At 41.0% G+C, this 17740-nt stretch overlaps 1 protein-coding gene across 1 annotated transcript; it reads left to right on the forward strand.

The window, feature by feature from the left end:
- Window positions 1-16926: 16926 nt before the first annotated feature.
- On the forward strand, window positions 16927-17454 carry LOC145164476 (uncharacterized). Its single transcript, XM_079083190.1, has one exon. It carries the CDS (start codon window positions 16927-16929, stop codon window positions 17452-17454), a length of 528 nt encoding a protein of 175 aa, XP_078939316.1.
- Window positions 17455-17740: the final 286 nt, after the last annotated feature.

A 17740-nucleotide genomic window follows, 5' to 3' on the forward strand; every position in this document is an offset into this window, starting at 1 on the left:
TAGAGGGAATTTCGTCCCGAAATTCAAACATAGAATACAAATCATGGTTTCGGAAAAAGATGTGGGTACTTCTGTTTCATTGAGTCTTCGCGTTCTCAAGTGAATTCAGGTCCTCGCTTGGCATTCCAGCGGACCTTCACTATCGGTATGCAACTTTGTTTCGTTCGTTTGACTTCCCGATCCATGATTTCTATGGGTTCCTCTACGAAGTGTAAGTTCTCGTCTAGTTCGATCTCGTCGAGGGGAATCACAAGTGTCTCATCGGATAGACACTTCTTTAGGTTCGACACGTGGAAGACGGGATGTACGTTACTAAGTTCTCGGGGTAAACGAAGTTTGTATGCTACGGGACCGATCCTAGAGAGGATCTTAAATGGTCCAATGTACATTGGATTCAGCTTTCCACGCTTTCCGAAGCGTATCATGCTTTTCCAGGGTGAGACCTTCAAAAGGACACGGTCACCAACCTGGAACTCCAAGGGTTTTCGTCTCTTATCGGCGTAGCTCTTTTGTATATATCTTGAAGCTTTTAATCGTTCCCGGATTTGTACGATCTTTTATGTAGTCTCTCTGATGATTTCTGGGCCTGTGAGAGTGCTGTCGGGGACTTGACCCTTGACTAGCTGCGTGTCGCCTATTTCAGCCCAACACAGAGGGGATCTGCACTTACGACCATAGAGGGCTTCGAACGACGCAACCTTTATGCTGGTATGATAGCTGTTGTTGTAGGAAAATTCCACCAAGGGCTAATGAGTGTCCCATGACATGCCGAAATCGATGACGCAGGCTCTCAACATATCTTCTAATGTTTGAATGGTTCTTTCACTCTGCCCATCTGTCTGTGGATGGTAAGCTGTGCTCATATCCAGCTTAGTTCCAAGAGCCTTCTGCGGTGACTGCCAAAATCTCGAGGTAAACCTATTATCTCGATCAGAGATAATGGACACAGGCACACCATGCAGACGAACTATTTCTTGTATGTAGATTCGTGTAAGTCTCTCCATTTTAAAGTTTTCCTTGATTGGCAGGAAGTGGGCGGATTTTGTTAGTCGGTCGACAATTACCCAGATGGCGTTGTGCCCACTCGGAGATCTGGGTAACTTAGTGATGAAATCCATTGTAATCCTTTCCCACTTCCGCTCAGGTATTTCTGGTTGTTGGAGTAGACCTGAGGGATTTTGATATTCTACCTTCACCTTGGCGCAAGTCAGGCACTAGCCCACGAAGGTAGCAATCTCTGCTTTCATGTTCGGCCACCAATAGAGTTGTTTGAGATCTAGATACATCTTATCTGAACCTGGGTGAATGGAGTATCTAGTCTTGTGAGGTTCGTTCATGACAACCTCCCTGAAACCGCCGTACTTCGGGGTCCAGATCCGGTTCATGAAATAGTAAACTCCGTCACTCTTGAACTCTAAGTTCTTTTCCATTCCTCTCAAGGCTTCATCCGACCTGTTCTCTGGTTTTAAGGCTTCCAGCTGAACCTCACTGATTTGATCGGATAAATGGGAATGGATAGTCATTGTCAATGCCTTCACTCTACGACCTGAATACTCTTTTCGGCTGAGGGCATCAGCTATTACATTGGCCTTGCCATGATGATAGCGTATTTCGCACTCGTAATCATTGAGTAGCTCTACCCATCGCCGCTGCCTCATATTTAACTCTTTCTGATTAAAGATATGTTGTAGGCTCTTATGATCGGTGAAGACAGTGCATTTGGTTCCGTAGAGATAATGTCTCCATATCTTTAATGCAAAGACCACTGCTCCCAACTCTAGATCGTGAGTTGCATAATTGACTTCATGTGTTTTCAGCTGCCTCGAGGCATAGGCAATAACCTTTCCTCGCTGCATAAGCACACATCCTAGGCCCTGATTAGATGCATCACAGAAGACAACGAAATCTTCCGTCCCTTCGGGCAGGGACAAGATAGGTGCGTTGCATAGGGCCTGCTTCAATGTTTGAATCGCAGTGTCTTGCTTTTCACCCCAACTAAAGGGTACACCTTTCTGAGTTAGGGTGGTAAACGGCTTAGCAATTTTGGAGAAATTCTGGATAAATCTGCGATAGTAGCCAGCGAGACCCAAGAATTCACGGATTTCTGTGGGCGTCTTCGGAGCTGACCAATTCTCAATCGCTTTGATCTTGGAGGGGTCCATTTGTATGCCTTCCTCGCTCACCACATGACCAAGGAAGGTTACTTTTCTGATCCAGAATTCGCACTTTGAAAACTTCGCATAGAGTTTCTCCGTCCTTAGTGTTGCTAACACTAGCCTCAAGTGCAGTCTATGGTCTTCCTCGCTCCGAGAGTAGACAAGTATATCGTCAATGAACACGATTACAAACTTGTCAAAGAAAGGGCGGCACACCCGATTCATCAGATCCATGAATACCGCCAGTGCATTGGTTAGACCAAAGGGCATTACTACAAGCTCGTAGTGTCCATAACGAGTTCGGAATGCTGTATTGGGAAATTCATTCTCATGAACTCGCAACTGATGGTACCCCGATCTTAGGTCTATCTTTGAGAAGTAATTGGCTCCCTGAAGTTGATCGAAAAGGTCGTCTATTCTGGGTAAGGGATAGCGGTTCTTGATGGTAAGCTTGTTTAGTTCTCGATAATCAATGCACATCCGAAAGGATCCATCTTTCTTTTTCACGAATAAGATCGGGGCTCCCCAGGCTGAGGAACTCGGTCTTATGAATCCTTTGTTGAGCAGCTCATTGAGCTGGCTGGATAACTCTTGCATTTCTGCCGGCGCTAGACGATATGGGGATTTAGTTACGGGAGTAGTTCCAGGGATTAAGTTGATACGGAACTCGACTTGGCGCTCGGGAGGGATTCCTGGAAGATCTTCGGTGAAGACATCAGGAAAGTTGCAGACTTCGGGGATGCTCTCGAGGTCCTTAACTTCCTGCTTTTCGTTAATGACATGGGCTAGGAATGCATGGCACTCCTTTATCAGATATTTCTTGGCTTGGATGCAGGAAATGATACGAAGGTTCGAGCTGAGTTTATCACCGTATATTATGAGAGCTTCGCCCGAGGGTAGATTGAGACGGATGGCTTTTTCATAACAAAGGATATCGGCACGATTGGGGCTCAACCAATCCATATCAATGATGACATCGAAGCTTTTTATGGAAACTAGCATAAGATCGATGGGAAAGGAATGATCGTTTAGAGTAAGGGTACAACCTATGAATATGTCGTTAGTGCTCTCTTTCTTTCCATTAGCCATCTTGATGGTAAATGTTTCAGTTAAAGGTTGGGATTTACGTTTGAGTAGAGGTTTGAATGCATGACTAACAAAACTCCTCTCCGCACCAGAATCGAAAAGAATGCATGCATAAGAGTTGTCAAGGAGGAACGTACCCGTAACAACTGTGGGATCAGCAACTGCCTCCTCCTGGCCCATCTCCAGCACTCTCCCTGTGTTGCCATCTGTTGTTGCCTTGGGGCAATTTCTCTTGAAATGTCCAACCTCCCCACAGCCATAACAGGCTTGACCGGCGGCCGCTCCAGGAGCATGATCGGTTGGTTGGACTGGTGCCTTGCAGAATCGAGCTGTGTGTCCTTTCTTACCACAGCTGTTGCACAACATCTCCCGGCACTGCCCATGATGATGGTAGTTGCACTTGTTGCACTTGTTGCACAGGGATAGGTTTCCAGCATAGCGGTTGGGGGTTGTTGGAGTAGTGGGAACTGCAGCAGGAGTAGTAGCAGCGTAGACTGCCACTGTTTGTTGTTTCTTGGAGGGCTCCTGCGAACACTGCCCCTTGCGTTTGTTCCAGAATTTCTTCTTCTTCCCACCACTGTCCTTTGGTGGTTCGGGAGTGGCTGCCACTTCATCCAGACTGACTCCGTGATCTATTAGAGTCTGCGCCAGGCACTTGGCGCTATCAAACGCGGTAGGCTTAGCAGCCAACACGTTCCCTTGAGTTGGGGGCATCAATCCCCAAATGTATCTTTCTATTTTCTTGCTCTCCGGGGTGACCATTCCCGGACAGAGGAGAGCCAAATCGCAGAATCTAGCTGTGTAAGTGGCAATGTCGGAACCCTTCATCTTTAGGTTCCAGAGCTCGGGCTCTAACTTTTGCATCTCGCCCCTTGGGCAGTACTCAGCCAGCATGAGTTCTTTCAGACTCTCCCAACCCATGTCATTAGCTATCGGCAAAGTTAGGGATTTGACTCGACCATTCCACCAGGTTAGTGCTCTGTCGGTGAAGGTTCTGGCGGCGAACTTTACCTTGTTGGCTTCCGCACAAGCATAAATTTCGAAAATGGATTCGATCTTCTCGAACCATCGGGTTAAGGCAATGACTCCTCCATTGCCGTCGAAGGATTTGGGTTTGGCATTCATGAAGTCTTTATAGGAACACTCCTTTTGATGTCCCTGACTTCCGCCATGACTTTGTGATTCGGGTCCACCTCCGGATCCACCATAACTGCCCTGATTTATCTACAACATTGCATCAGCCACAACAGCCGTAACTGTTGCCTGGAACATAGTTGGGTCGAACTGAGGAGGTGGTGGCGGTGGAGGGTCGTTGTTCTTCCTGTTGGGACTCTTTCTGGGAGGCATCTTGTTCTAAAAATAATTAGGAAGAAGAGGACGGTAAGTTCCCTAGATTTTTGAATCGAGATATATGAAACAAGATATATCTCAGTCTGATAGATAAAGTGTTCTACTAAGCGATAAATAAGGAAAACTTATTAATGCAAGTAAACTATCGCTAGAAAGGAACGATTAGCAACACTTGGAATGAGTCCTATACTGTATTCGGATCTAGTTAAAATACTCCTATAGTATTTTAAGTTGTATGTTTTGATCTATCGATAACTGATGTATATATACTTGGTAAGTTTTAGGTCTGCTGCAACACCACAGTCACTCCTAAGCACATGTTGGTCATGTCTCGAATAAATATAGTTGATCTGGCTATATTGGCCCTAGACATGATTACATAACTGCCCAGGTTTAACCACAGTGTCCAACATCCAAATACTTTTGTTTTGTTCTACTTATGATACTGTTTCTGGTACGTATGTATACTTGTATACTTCTTATAAAATACTTATATTTTTAAAAGTATACTTTTAGTTTAGAGCGCTTCGGCCACTTAGTGTTTATAGTTGTATACCATGTAAGGTTCGGTATACTTAGTTCACTATAAACAAGAGCTCTGATACCAATCTGTCACACCCCCAAACCGGAACGACGGAAACGTTCGGGGGTGGATGACTTCATTTGTAGTATCACAACAATTGTATCATAGCAATCATAGTAAACACAACCAGTACATTGACTACATATATGAAAAAGGTTTACATTTGTTTAATTCTTGTTTCTATACATCAAAAGTATAACAAAAGTAAAAGACATGGCTCACTATACACTCGGTCTTCTCAAAAACTCCAGGAGGTACCTGTCTACTGATTCCCTGAGAATACAAGCAGTTTTGAAAGAGTATCAGCATAAAGCTGGTGGGTTCATAAGCATGTTTTTGTAAAGAAAGCCTGTCTTTGAATCTGTAAAATGTTTGTATGTTTTCTAAGAAAATCCGATATTTTCTAACATATGTGTTTCATATTGTATTCCGTTGTAGTATAGAAAAACGTTAGTTTGTATTCTAATTACTATGAACCGTAGTATGAGTGTATTCTTGTACAAAAACCTTTGTATAGTACGCTCTGCATGAAAACCCTGTTTATCACTAGTATGAATAAAATGTTCTGTTTGAAATCTTGGTTGTCACTAGTATGTATAGTAATTTTATTTCTCATAAAGAAACCATGTATTTACCATACTTATGCTAAGTAATCATTGTTCGTGTAAAGTATATTACTACGTAAATATATCGTTGTTATCTACTTGTGAGTTTTATGACCATACTAAACTTGATATGGCGCAAATCGGGAACCAATATCCTTTATGACTTTGTCACCCGTAGACCTGCCGGTCCTACTGTACGTAGCAGCAAGGTGCGGGATAGTCAGTCCCGTATAGATCTATACACAAAATCATGTTCTCCCTCGAGGAGACTCTGGTTCATAAGAGTGGTCCTCCACTTAGTTATGTTTATAAGCGCCCAAGGACGTGTCTCCAACTAGATTCACGACTTTACAAGTAATAATATGAGAAAACCTTTTGATAATTAATGGAGAGATTTATAAAGGATGTGTGTATGTATATGTATAACCATGTAATGAATTCCCAAACTATACCTACTATAGTTTGTGTGTATGTATGTATAACCTTGTGTGAATCCCCAAACTATACCTATTATAGTTTGTGTGTGTATGTATGTATAACCTTGTATGAATCCCCAAACTATACCTATTATAGTTTGTGTGAAATGTTATGTACTTGGTTTGTAAACTATTATGAAAACTTTGAAATTATGTTTCCAAAATAAAATTGTTCCTTTTGCTCAGCATAGTACAAAAGGGATAAAATATGTAAATATTTTATAAAACGTGGAAATCGTTGACTGTATTAATTTCATAAGTTTTAAACTTGATAAAATCATTTGTGTTTGGCTTGTATTCCCACCCTGAAAACATTAAAAATCGTAAAAGCGTAGGGGTACGAACTCACAGTTGATATGTGAAAACGTCGACTGGAAATGAAGATCCTCGGGTCGTTGTACGTGGCACTTAACGGAGTCCTAACATCAATAAATACATATATGCATTTAAATTAGCGATTTTGTTAAGTAAAGTGTTAGAAAAACACTTGTGTTCGGTTAAGGAATGTTATCGGCACTTGATTGAATCGAGGAAAACGGGTTTTCAGCACTTAGGAAGGGTTTGAGGCCGTGAAGGGGGGTTTACGGCCGTGAAGAGTTTTCGGCCGTGAGCTGGGGTTTACGGCCGTGAACTGGGGTTTACGGCCTTTAAAGATTCGATGAGTGTACGGCCGTAAACGAGTTTACGGCCTTTGAAGATTTGATGATTTGAAGCGTGTACGGCCGTAAACTCAAGAACAATGATGTTGGATTTCGATAAAAATGTGTTCTAAATGCTCCGAAACGACTCCCAATGGTGATTCTCAATGATTTCCGGAAGAACAATGGCGTTTTTGGTGTTTACGGTCAAGAGTCTAGAGAGAGAAAGAGAGAGTTTTCGGCCAGAAAATTATAAATGAAGGGTAGGGACACGTATTTATAGGGGGTTTTCGTGGTCAGTGGTGGGGTCCACCTGGCATTGACCGCGAACGAGTTTACGGCCGTAAACAGGTTTACGGCCGTGAACTCCAGTCAGGCCGTGAACTGCTATTTTGTTCGAAGGAATACTCGAATTTCGCGCTGTTTTTGGTCCCTACTCGTATATATAGTTCAATTATATAACTAAATGATTTTCCAAACTGAAGGAATTTGACAAGACTCAATAAAAATTCAATTTTTTATTAACGGAAGTTGATTAACGGTAACGGAAAAAAAAATTCAGGTTGTCACATATTGATTCTTCCACTAGCTTGGATAAAGCATCATTATGGCATTGTCGTCTTGGACATGTAACCAAGAAACGCATAGGCCAACTCCAAAAGGATGGAGTCTTGGAGTCATTTGACCTAAAGTCGGATGATAGTTGTGAATCTTGTTTGCTTGGGAAAATGACAAAGTCAGCCTTCACTGGTACTTGTGCTAGGGGTGAAGGTTTGTTGGATCTTTTACACACAAATGTGTGTGGACCCTTCAGAACTGCCACAACGGATGCTAATCGCTTCTATGTAACTTTTACTGATGATTATAGTAGATATGGATATGTCTACTTAATCAAGCATAAGTCAGAAACCTTTGAAAAGTTCAAGGAGTTTAAACAGGAAGTGGAGAATCAGTTGGGCAGGAACATTCAGATGCTTCGATCCGATCGAGGTGGTGAGTATCTTAGTACAGAGTTCCTTGACTATCTTAAGGAATGTGGGATTGTCTCACAATTGACACCTCCCAGGACACCACAGCTGAATGGTGTGGCTGAGAGGCGCAATCGAACCTTGTTGGATATGGTTCGTTCCAGGATCAATCGAGCTTCGTTACCTATATCATTCTGGGGGTATGCCTTAGAGAATGCCGCCCATATCCTTAATATAGTCCCTACAAAGAAATTTTGCCAAAACACCTCATGAGATGTGGACTGGGAAGGTTCCCAATCTAGATTACATCAAGATTTGGGGTTGCGAGGCTTTCGTGAGGCGCGAGACTCACGATAAGCTCGAACCTCGAAGTGAGAGGTGTATTTTCATCGGCTACCCACAGAAATCCTTCGGTTACCTCTTCTACAGACCCAGTGATAATGTGGTCTTTGTAGCAAGGAGAAGAGTCTTTCGCGATAGAGAGTTCATAATCCAAAGAAACAGTGGGAGGCAAATTGACCTTGAAGAAATTCAAGAGTCAAATGGTGAAGGAACCTCAAACCCTAGAAATCAACCTGAGGAGGAAACTCCTGTTGATCCGACTGACGAGTCTGTACCTCTGAGGCATTCCACGATAGTTAGGAATGCACCTGAGCATTACTATGGTTTCCATATTACTGCGGAAGGTGATACACTTATCAGTGATAACACACTGGTAAGTCTAGATGAACCTAACAGTTACACGGAAGCCATGGAAGGCCCTGAGGCTGCTAAATGGAAAGAGGCTATGGACAGCAAGATACAGTCCATATATGACAATCAAGTTTGGAACTTGGTTGACAATGTACCAGGTCGTAAGACAGTCGGGTGCAAATGGATCTTCAAGAAGAAGACCGACATGGATAGTAATGTACACACTTATAAGGCGCGACTGGTTGCAAAGGGCTTTTCTCAAACTTCGGGAGTTGACTATGATGAGACCTTTTCACCAGTAGAAAAGATTAACTCTATTAGGGTTATGTTAGGCGTTGCTGCATTTCATGATTATGAAATATGGCAAATGGATGTCAAAACCGCATTCCTTAACGGAAAGTTTGCTGAGGATGTTTACATGAGTCAGCCAGAGGGTTTTGTGAGTACAAAGTACCCTAATAGAGTGTGTAAGCTTGAGAAATCCATCTATGGATTGAAACAGGCACCTCGCAGATGGAATCTTTGTTTCGATGAGAAAGTCAAAGAGTTTGGCTTTTCGAGGAGCAAAGATGAGTCCTGTGTATATGTCAAGGCTAGTGGGAGTATAGTTAGCTTTTTGGTATTGTATGTGGATGACATACTACTCATAGGAAATGACATCCCAACTCTGCAGGAAGTGAAGTCCTGGCTTGGGAAGTGTTTCGATATGAAGGACCTTGGTGAAGCTGCCTATATCCTAGGGATGAGGATTTTGAGAGACAACAGTAAAAGACTAGTTGGACTTAGTCAGAGTACCTACTTAGATAAGGTGTTGAATAGGTTCAGCATGCAGAATTCCAAGAAAGAAGAGTTACCGATCCAGAGTAACTCTAGATTGAGTAAGACTCAGAGCCCGAGTGCAAAGGCTGAGATAGCTGAGATGAGTCGAGTACCATATGCTTCCGCTGTAGGCTCGATCATCTATGTTATGACTTGTACTCGTCCTGATGTGGCCTTTGCTTCGAGCATGGTCAGCAGATATCAGGGGAACCCTGGCAAGTCTCACTGGAGTGCGGTAAAGAACATTCTCAAGTACATGCGGAGGACTAAGGACTGGGTCCTTACCCTCGGTGGGAGTGATGACTTGAGAGTAGTTGGGTATAGTGATGCTAGCTTCCAGACTGATAGGGATAATTTCCGCTCTCAGTCAGGCTCGGTCTTTACCTTAAACGGAGGAGAAATTACATGGAAAAGTTCCAAGCAGGAGATATTGGTTGGTTCAACTTGCGAATCAGAGTATATAGCAGCAAGCGAGGCAGCAAAGGAGGCTATATGGCTAAAGAACTTCATTGGAGACCTTGGAGTTGTACCAGCTATAAAGGAGCCTATGGATATTTTCTGTGATAGTGAAAGTGCAGTTGCCTTATCCAAGGAACTAAGGGATCACGGAAGATCCAGACACATCAATAGAAAATACCATTTCATCAGACATCTAATAGAAGAAGGACTCTTCGTGGCAAAGAGGGTATCATCGGATGAGAACCCAGCAGTTCCCCTCACGAAGGGACTGGGTAGGGTTAAGCATCTTCAGCATGCGAGGCGCATAGAGCTAAAGGATGATATTAGTTTTAGAAATTAGATAGCTTTGAAATTTGTAAAGTGTAATTGACATTTGATGATAAATAAAAGTTGTTGTTTATTTATAAGTAAAGTGTTGCTATCTTCTGTCAATGGTTTACTATCATTTAATTTTGCATGTTTTGACTTCCAAAATAATTATGTTATGGTATATCACATTATTCAAATTATCCACAGTCGGTCATATGTTGGAAGTAGATATGAATCAATACTGTCATGAAGTTGGCTTGTAGATGTCTAAAGTGTTGGACATAGCAAGGGTTACTACAACATTCATGAGTGCTCATAAGTTCTGAGTACTGGATTCAACCCACACTCACTTGTATCACTTCATGGAATTTATCTCGAGTGATCGTGAGATAGTAATATCATATAAGTCTTCAAACCTAGAGATATGAGTTGTTGGCTATGAGTTGGTTATACATTGATTGTACGAAAACGCATTGGTATCTCGATGTTATAAAACGTGCCTTTGTGTATAATTCAACAAATAGTAGAACAAGCATATGAGTCGAAGTTTATCTGTTCCCTCTTGGATTAGAAGCGATATCTGGGTCCCTCGATGATTTTGTGGTGACCAATGTACCGGGCCCGGTCAGAAGTAAATTGATGTGTTCGATTAAGTTCTATGTCAAACAAATCGGAAATCGGCAAACTGTTAGACAATAAGTACGACATTGTTCCATGTATTTGTCCGGCTGATATCTAGAACAAAGGATTATATGATCACTTATCTTAAATGGCATATCATCATCATCTCAGTTCCGCGAGACATTGAAAGAGCTACGATTGCTGATTGGTTCCTGAAGTCATTCTTGCAGTTATAGTTATTAGACTTATCCAAGTGGGAGACTGTTGGATTAGGTGTCTAAGTTCATAACTATTTCTGGAATGTACTTGACCCGGTTGGCATGGTCCATTTGGGTTGCATGACATTGCAACACTTGGATAGACTAAATGAGAGAAAGGACACTTATGGTTTATTAATATATTATAAGTTCCAATATATTAATAATATTATTTAAATTAGTATTGATCAAGAATTAATTTGGAATTAATTTTGTGATTAAAATTGAGACTAATTAAATATATGGGGTTGATTGTGTAAATCATCCATTCTTTTATAGTGGGCTAATGATCCATGGTTTATTAAGTTGGGCTAAAACCCATAAGGTGCTCCATGGATAGTCCATGGAGGTTATAAACCCATGGATCATGGAATATGAAAAGCCATGCACATTAGGGTTTACATGGTGTAACCCTACTTGTGACACAACTATAAAAGGACCCCATGGGCTACCAAAATCGGCACTATGTGTAGAACAAGAGGGCTAGCCGATTTTGGGTGATTGTGTAATTCTCTCAAAGTTATTCCAAGAGTTGTGGTGTTGTGTGAAACATTTGAGGCATCACACTTGGGTGCTAGGCTCACAAGGTTCTCAAGGAATCCAAGCAACAAGAAAGGTACGTTCTACTACTAGCTTTATGTTTCAAAGTTCCCCATGCCATGCTAGTTAGGTTAGGAACCTTGGAAAATCAAATTTGCATGTATCTTAGTAAAACATAGATCCAAGGTTTCTAGGGTTGCATGTACACCTTAGGAGTGTTAGAATGCTCAAAACCCTTCAACTCCTTCATCTCCGTCGGTGCTAATCGATATGGTGCTTTTGCTATCAGTGTTGTTCCTGGTAACAAGTCTATTCTAAACTCCACTTGTCTATCAGGGGCAATCCAGGAAGATTTTCGGGAAAAACTTCCAGATAGTCATACACCACTGGTATAATTTGCATATCCTTTTTCTCCTTCATAGCATCGATTACGAATGCCAAGTATGAGATGCATCCTTTAGACAAACATTTTTTGGCTTTCATTAGGGAAATGATTCCAGAATTCACTCTGTGCTTGTCTCTGTATACCATAAATGACTCTTTTCCAGGCGGGTTTACCCTCACTATCTTATTCTTGCACAGTATCTCGGCATCATTGGCGCTAAGCCAATCCATCCCTAAAATGATGTCGAAACCATTCAACTCAATGGGTAACAGCTCCTTGTGGAATTCGTTTCCTTTTAAGTCGATGATAATATTCCTAATACAATCGCTAACAGGTATGAATTTTCCACTAGCAACTTCTACAATTAGGGCATCATCAAGTTTTTCTATAGGCAATGCTAGTCTTTCACCAAAATTATGTGATATAAAGGAGTAATTCGCTCTGGAATCAATCAATAAACTGGCAGGAAATCCATTTACAAGAAAGGTACCAGAAGCGACCTTTGTTGCATCCTTTGCGGCTTCCAATGTCATCTGGAAAGATCTGGCTTTCGGCTTTGGTGGGAGATTAGGCCCTACTACATCCTTCTTCTTCGGGCAATCCTTCAAAATGTGCCCTTCTTCGTGGCATCCATATCACACCCTTTTGTTAGTTGTGCACTTGCTGGCGTAGTGCCCTGGCTTTCCACATTTAAAACAAGTGACCTCATCGCCACATTTTCCAACATGTTTCTTATTACACTTGTCACACCACTTCGTTTCGGCTCCTCCTCTGAATTTCCTCGAATCAGACTTCGAGAATTTACTCTTCTTGTTGGACCTCGAAGATCCATCAAACTTTCTTTTCTCACCGACCTCTGCCATCTCCTGATCCCTTTCTTTTAACTGGGTTTCCACGTTTTTAGCTGCTCGGACTGCTGTCTTCAGAGTAGCTGCCATCTTGACCATTGGGCTAAAGTCGGCTGGCAGTCCGTTTGCGAACCTCTCAATTTTTGAGAGTTCAGTTGGCACTAAGTATGGAACTAACTTCATCTTTTCAGTAAACGCAGTACCATAGTTGTCAATACTCATTTTCCCTTTCTTCAAGTTCTGAAATTCATTGTTTAGATCTATCAGATCTATCTCTGAACAGTATTGCATCTTTAACGGCTCCAAGAACATTTCCCAAGACATGTTCAGGGCTTCTCCATGTGGAATCGTGTCTGCTAATAACTTACACCAGCTTAAAACTCTGGTCTTCAGTTGTATGACCTAAAAAAACAGTTTTCTGCTTGTCGCTATAGTTGCAACTTTCAAATACCATCTCCATTTCGGAGATCCAGTCCATAATTTCTATAGGTTTTGGGCTTCCGGCGAGACTTGGCGGTTTGGCGCCCAAGAAATTCTTATACATACGTCCATCTCTGTTGATTCTCCCCTCCGGGTCATTCCTTTCTGCCACTGGGGGTTCCGCTTGACCGACAGTCCTACTATCGTCCCCTTCTTCTGACTATATGTCATTCAGTTCAGGTTGTTCGTCAGGCATTGAGGGTTCATCCCTATTATTCAACAATAGTTGTCTCATCTCTTCCCTTTGTTCGGCCATCATAGCACGAATCATGGCTTGTACTCTAGCCATTGTGATCGGTTCTGGTGCAGCTTCTGCTATAGACACCTGTTCCATCACTTGGGGTTGAGCTTGCTGATTTCTATTTTCATTTCCAGCTCCACTTCGGGTTCTTGCCATTTTGATCTGTACACCAAATTAGGCGAATTTAGATCTTTATTCACGATAGAATTTTTAAAATTCTCCTTATCACTCTGAAATGTTTACATGCTAGTTCTAATATCGTAGTCATACGCTTAGAATCCTGAACACATAAGGTTTCCAGATCCGGTCGGCAACAGACCATCGATCCGAACAATTAATGGCATATATGGAAAACATATAGCATTTTGCACATAAAAGCATTTTACGCATCTTTCCTAAAATATACTAGTGCTCGTGTCTAAAATATGGTAGACACTCATCTCACGATCATCACTTAGCATTCTAAGTTTAAGTCTAGAAATCCTAGAAATTCCTAGTTCGCTTAAACTAATGCTCTGATACCAACTGTGACATCCCCAAATTTCTCGGCCAGAAAAGACCGATTTAGTTTATGCTTTTAAAATAAAATCAGAGTAATCTTCCAAAAGATGTTGCGGAATTTGTCCCCAAAACAAAATATGATAAAAAAAGATTTATCATAGCATTTCTTAAAGAAATGTATTTTCATTATATAACAAAACCTCGGGATGTCATGTTCCGATACAGACCAAAAGCATAAACAGTACATTATAAGCCTTACAACAGATATTTACATCTACTGGCCTATAATTCAAAAATCCCTCGTCATCATCCAAATTATGCTCTGGGTCCACTACCTGTAATATAAAAAGCTGAGTGGGTCAGGCTTTGGAGCCTGGTGAGCATATAGGTTTTTCAACCCACAAATAATAATAAATTTATTAATTTCATCATCCAATAATAAATTTATTAATTTTATCAACCAACAATAACCCTGATTACCCGTTCCCGTTATCCTCACTTTACGTCCCTAAACACCTATCATAAGGGACACATCCTAAGGATATTCATCGAGGTGACAACAATGCTTTAGGGATTCCTCAGCAATTTATGTCAAATAAGGCAACCATGTGGGGGATGGAGTATACCGTTGAACACTAAGTTCACAAACACCTACAGGTTGCGAGCCTACTAGCATTCTATTGGACTGTCTAGAAAGGTCTGTGGTCGTCATCTATACTCCTCTAGATGACTGAAACAACAACAATATCGAGACCTCTCATCATTTTAACACACATAAACTATTTCATATACCCATGTTTTACCTAACATATTTGTAGAGAAAAATACATATACAGTTTAAAACTTGTATAAATCATCTATTTAACACCCATCTCAAATAAACAAACAATATAATTACACATAGCACGTGTTTTATAGAAAATACTTCATATCTATGTGTAAGATGAAAGTGACTATACACTCACCTGATAAAACGGTGATTGGACAGCACTTCGTCCCTTAAAACAATCTTTTTCGATGAAACCAGGATGTTTTCTCAAAAACCGGGCTTCACGCGAGCAGAGTTTTTTCTCGAAAAAACTCTTTTCTCGGGAACTTCGGGCTCTCCGGGGCTTGCTTACGATGCTAGGATGATACTCTAGGCTTGGGGGGTATTTAGTGCAACTTAAAAGAAAGTATAAGGTGAAAGAAGTAAACTTTGTAAATAAAAACCGGTTGGCTTCGGATCCTATTTATAAGAGGCCGAAGCAGCTAATTACGTTGGGCGTAATTCCAGAGTACATGGGGCGTACTGCCTCGCAATGTTCTTCGCTGGGCGTAACTTCATGGTACGCGAGGCGTACTTCCTTGCGAGCCACTACGTTGGGCGTAACTTCGCACGCTGAGCGTACGAAGTGGATCAGCTCGGACGCGTCAAGGCTACGACACCTGTCTCTTATGCGAAGGAGTAGGGGGTGACGGACTCCAGATCACATACACGAGTACGTTGGGCGTACTCCTTCGGACCAGCCTCGAAGTTTGTGCCCAAAACTTCAAAAATTCAAAACTTTCGCATACGAACTCCGTTTTTGACGTTCTTTATATCCACGCGTAGGTGAAATTATGCTTTACAACTTTCATTCAGACCCGTCGGCTAATTTTGAATTTATTTTTAAAGTTATATTTTTAACAGGTCGAGACAGGAAAAGTCCGTTATAAATTCATAACTTCTTCATCCGAACTCCGTTTTCATCTGTCTTTTTACCGTTGAACTACTATCAACATTAGCTTCGATTCTCGTTTAGGTTGTTTTGGCTAAAAATCACTCGATCTAAAATTCGAGTTTCGTGCTTCAAACTGCTAAGCCGAAACTTATAAAAATCATAACTTCCTCATACGAAATCAGATTTAGGCATTCTTTTTATGCACGCTCTCGGTTTAACGAACACAACGACTTTTGTTTAGATCACTACTGCTAAAAACGCACTTTATTGTAAATTCATTGTTTACGTCAGACAGCGTCGTGCCGGTTCTGTCGCAAAACTTTGACAGGTCATAACTTCTTCGTTATAACTCGGATTTCGGTATTCTTTATATCTCCGGAATCCTTGTTTCAACCACTACAACTTTCTTCTTAGATATCGGCTTCATCTAACATTTATTTACGATGCTTATTTTTATCCTTAACTTATTAAATCATAATAACTAAGTATAAAACACATAATAATCAAATAATACATCTTATTATTCAAAACAAGTTACAAAGGTTGGCCTAGACTATTACATCATCTTTAATGCCTAGCCTAGAAACATGGGCGTTACAAGTATTGACTAGATTTATGGCAGAGAATGAAAATAGGCATGAAAATATGGATGTTACCTTAAGGAACCAACAAGCATCTATTATGAATATACATACGCAAGTGGGTTCAACTATAGTTTCCAGGTATTAATTCAACTAATAGCGGTTCAAGTTCAAAAGCACAAGTGTTAGTAGCCACAACTGAAGATGAAGAGAATAAAACACCACTAGTGTTCTAAGGTACCACCATAATGCAGTCTGCTCGAACAGAAGAAGGAAGGATAAAATAATCGAGCCATGTGCAGTTGTCATGGAGTGGTGATAGTTTCACCACGGTGCGGGAACTGGAAACCATTCCATAATATTTTCCATTTGAACTATATCATCCAACACTCAACTACCCAGTTTTGACTTATAATAAATCACTAGATCTAGAACATAGGAACTTCATGGAACATGTAAAGCCACTCTCAATCAATATGACATTTTGTGGAGATGATTGCAAAAATTCCCGAATACGAGAAATTCTTGAAAAGTAAAATATGAAATCCGGGTGAACTAGATAAGATTTCGAATGTGATACTTAATGAGAAAAGTTCACCTACTGTTAAAGATGGTATCCTAATAAAAATGGAAGATCCGGGGAGATTAAAATTGCCTTGTGAGTTCAGAAATTTAATAAAAACAAATGTGTTGGCTGATTCTAGGGCGAGCATCAAGCTCATGCCCTATTGTTTTTACAAGAAGCCCTATTCACCAAAGTTTAAGACCACTGGGTTGGCTATTCATATGGTAGATCAATCTATCACTTGTCCACAAGGGATCATTGAAGACTTGTTGATCAAGGTTGGAAAATTTGTGTATGTGGCTGATTTTGTACTATTGGACATGAAAGAGGAGGAAGATTGGCCAATCATCTTAGGAATACCTTTCCAAAGCACAACTCATGTTTTAGTAGACATCTGTAATTCTAAACCCACATTACCAGTTGGGGATGTGGAAATAACTTTGGGGGTAAAGACAAAGTCAATCAATTTGGAAGCTAAGAAAGATGTATTCTTTATGGAAGAAATTGATGAATTGGGCCAAGATGATAAAGAAGAAAATGAGCTTGTGGAATTGGAAAAGATGATGGAAGAAGAGATGATGAGTAAGTGAGAGATTTTTTAAGATGAAGATGTTCAACAAGAGGTAGAAAAATGCACTAAGACAAGGATTACATGTTCCAGTAAATTTAAGACTTTTACCTTTACGAATCCTCATGAGAAGAATAAGGAAGAGAAGGAGCTTAAGGACAAAAAGAAGAAAAGTTTGAAGGGATCTAATGATAAGCAAATAGACCAAGAGAATTCGAAGAAGGAATATCAGAATAGAGTTGTGTGACATCCCCTAATTTCTCGGCCAGAAAAGACCGATTTAATTTATGCTTTTTAAAATAAAGACA

The sequence above is a fragment of the Lactuca virosa genome, chromosome 3 (assembly GCF_052849685.1).
Source record: "Lactuca virosa cultivar CGN04683 chromosome 3, Lactuca_virosa_CGN04683_v6, whole genome shotgun sequence".
NCBI classification, from domain to species: Eukaryota; Viridiplantae; Streptophyta; class Magnoliopsida; order Asterales; family Asteraceae; genus Lactuca; species Lactuca virosa.

What these genes read in the sequence shown, in the direction of transcription:
- LOC145164476 (XM_079083190.1), top strand. Translation starts at nt 16,927, where the DNA reads ATGGAAGATCCGGGGAGATTAAAATTGCCTTGTGAGTTCAGAAATTTA.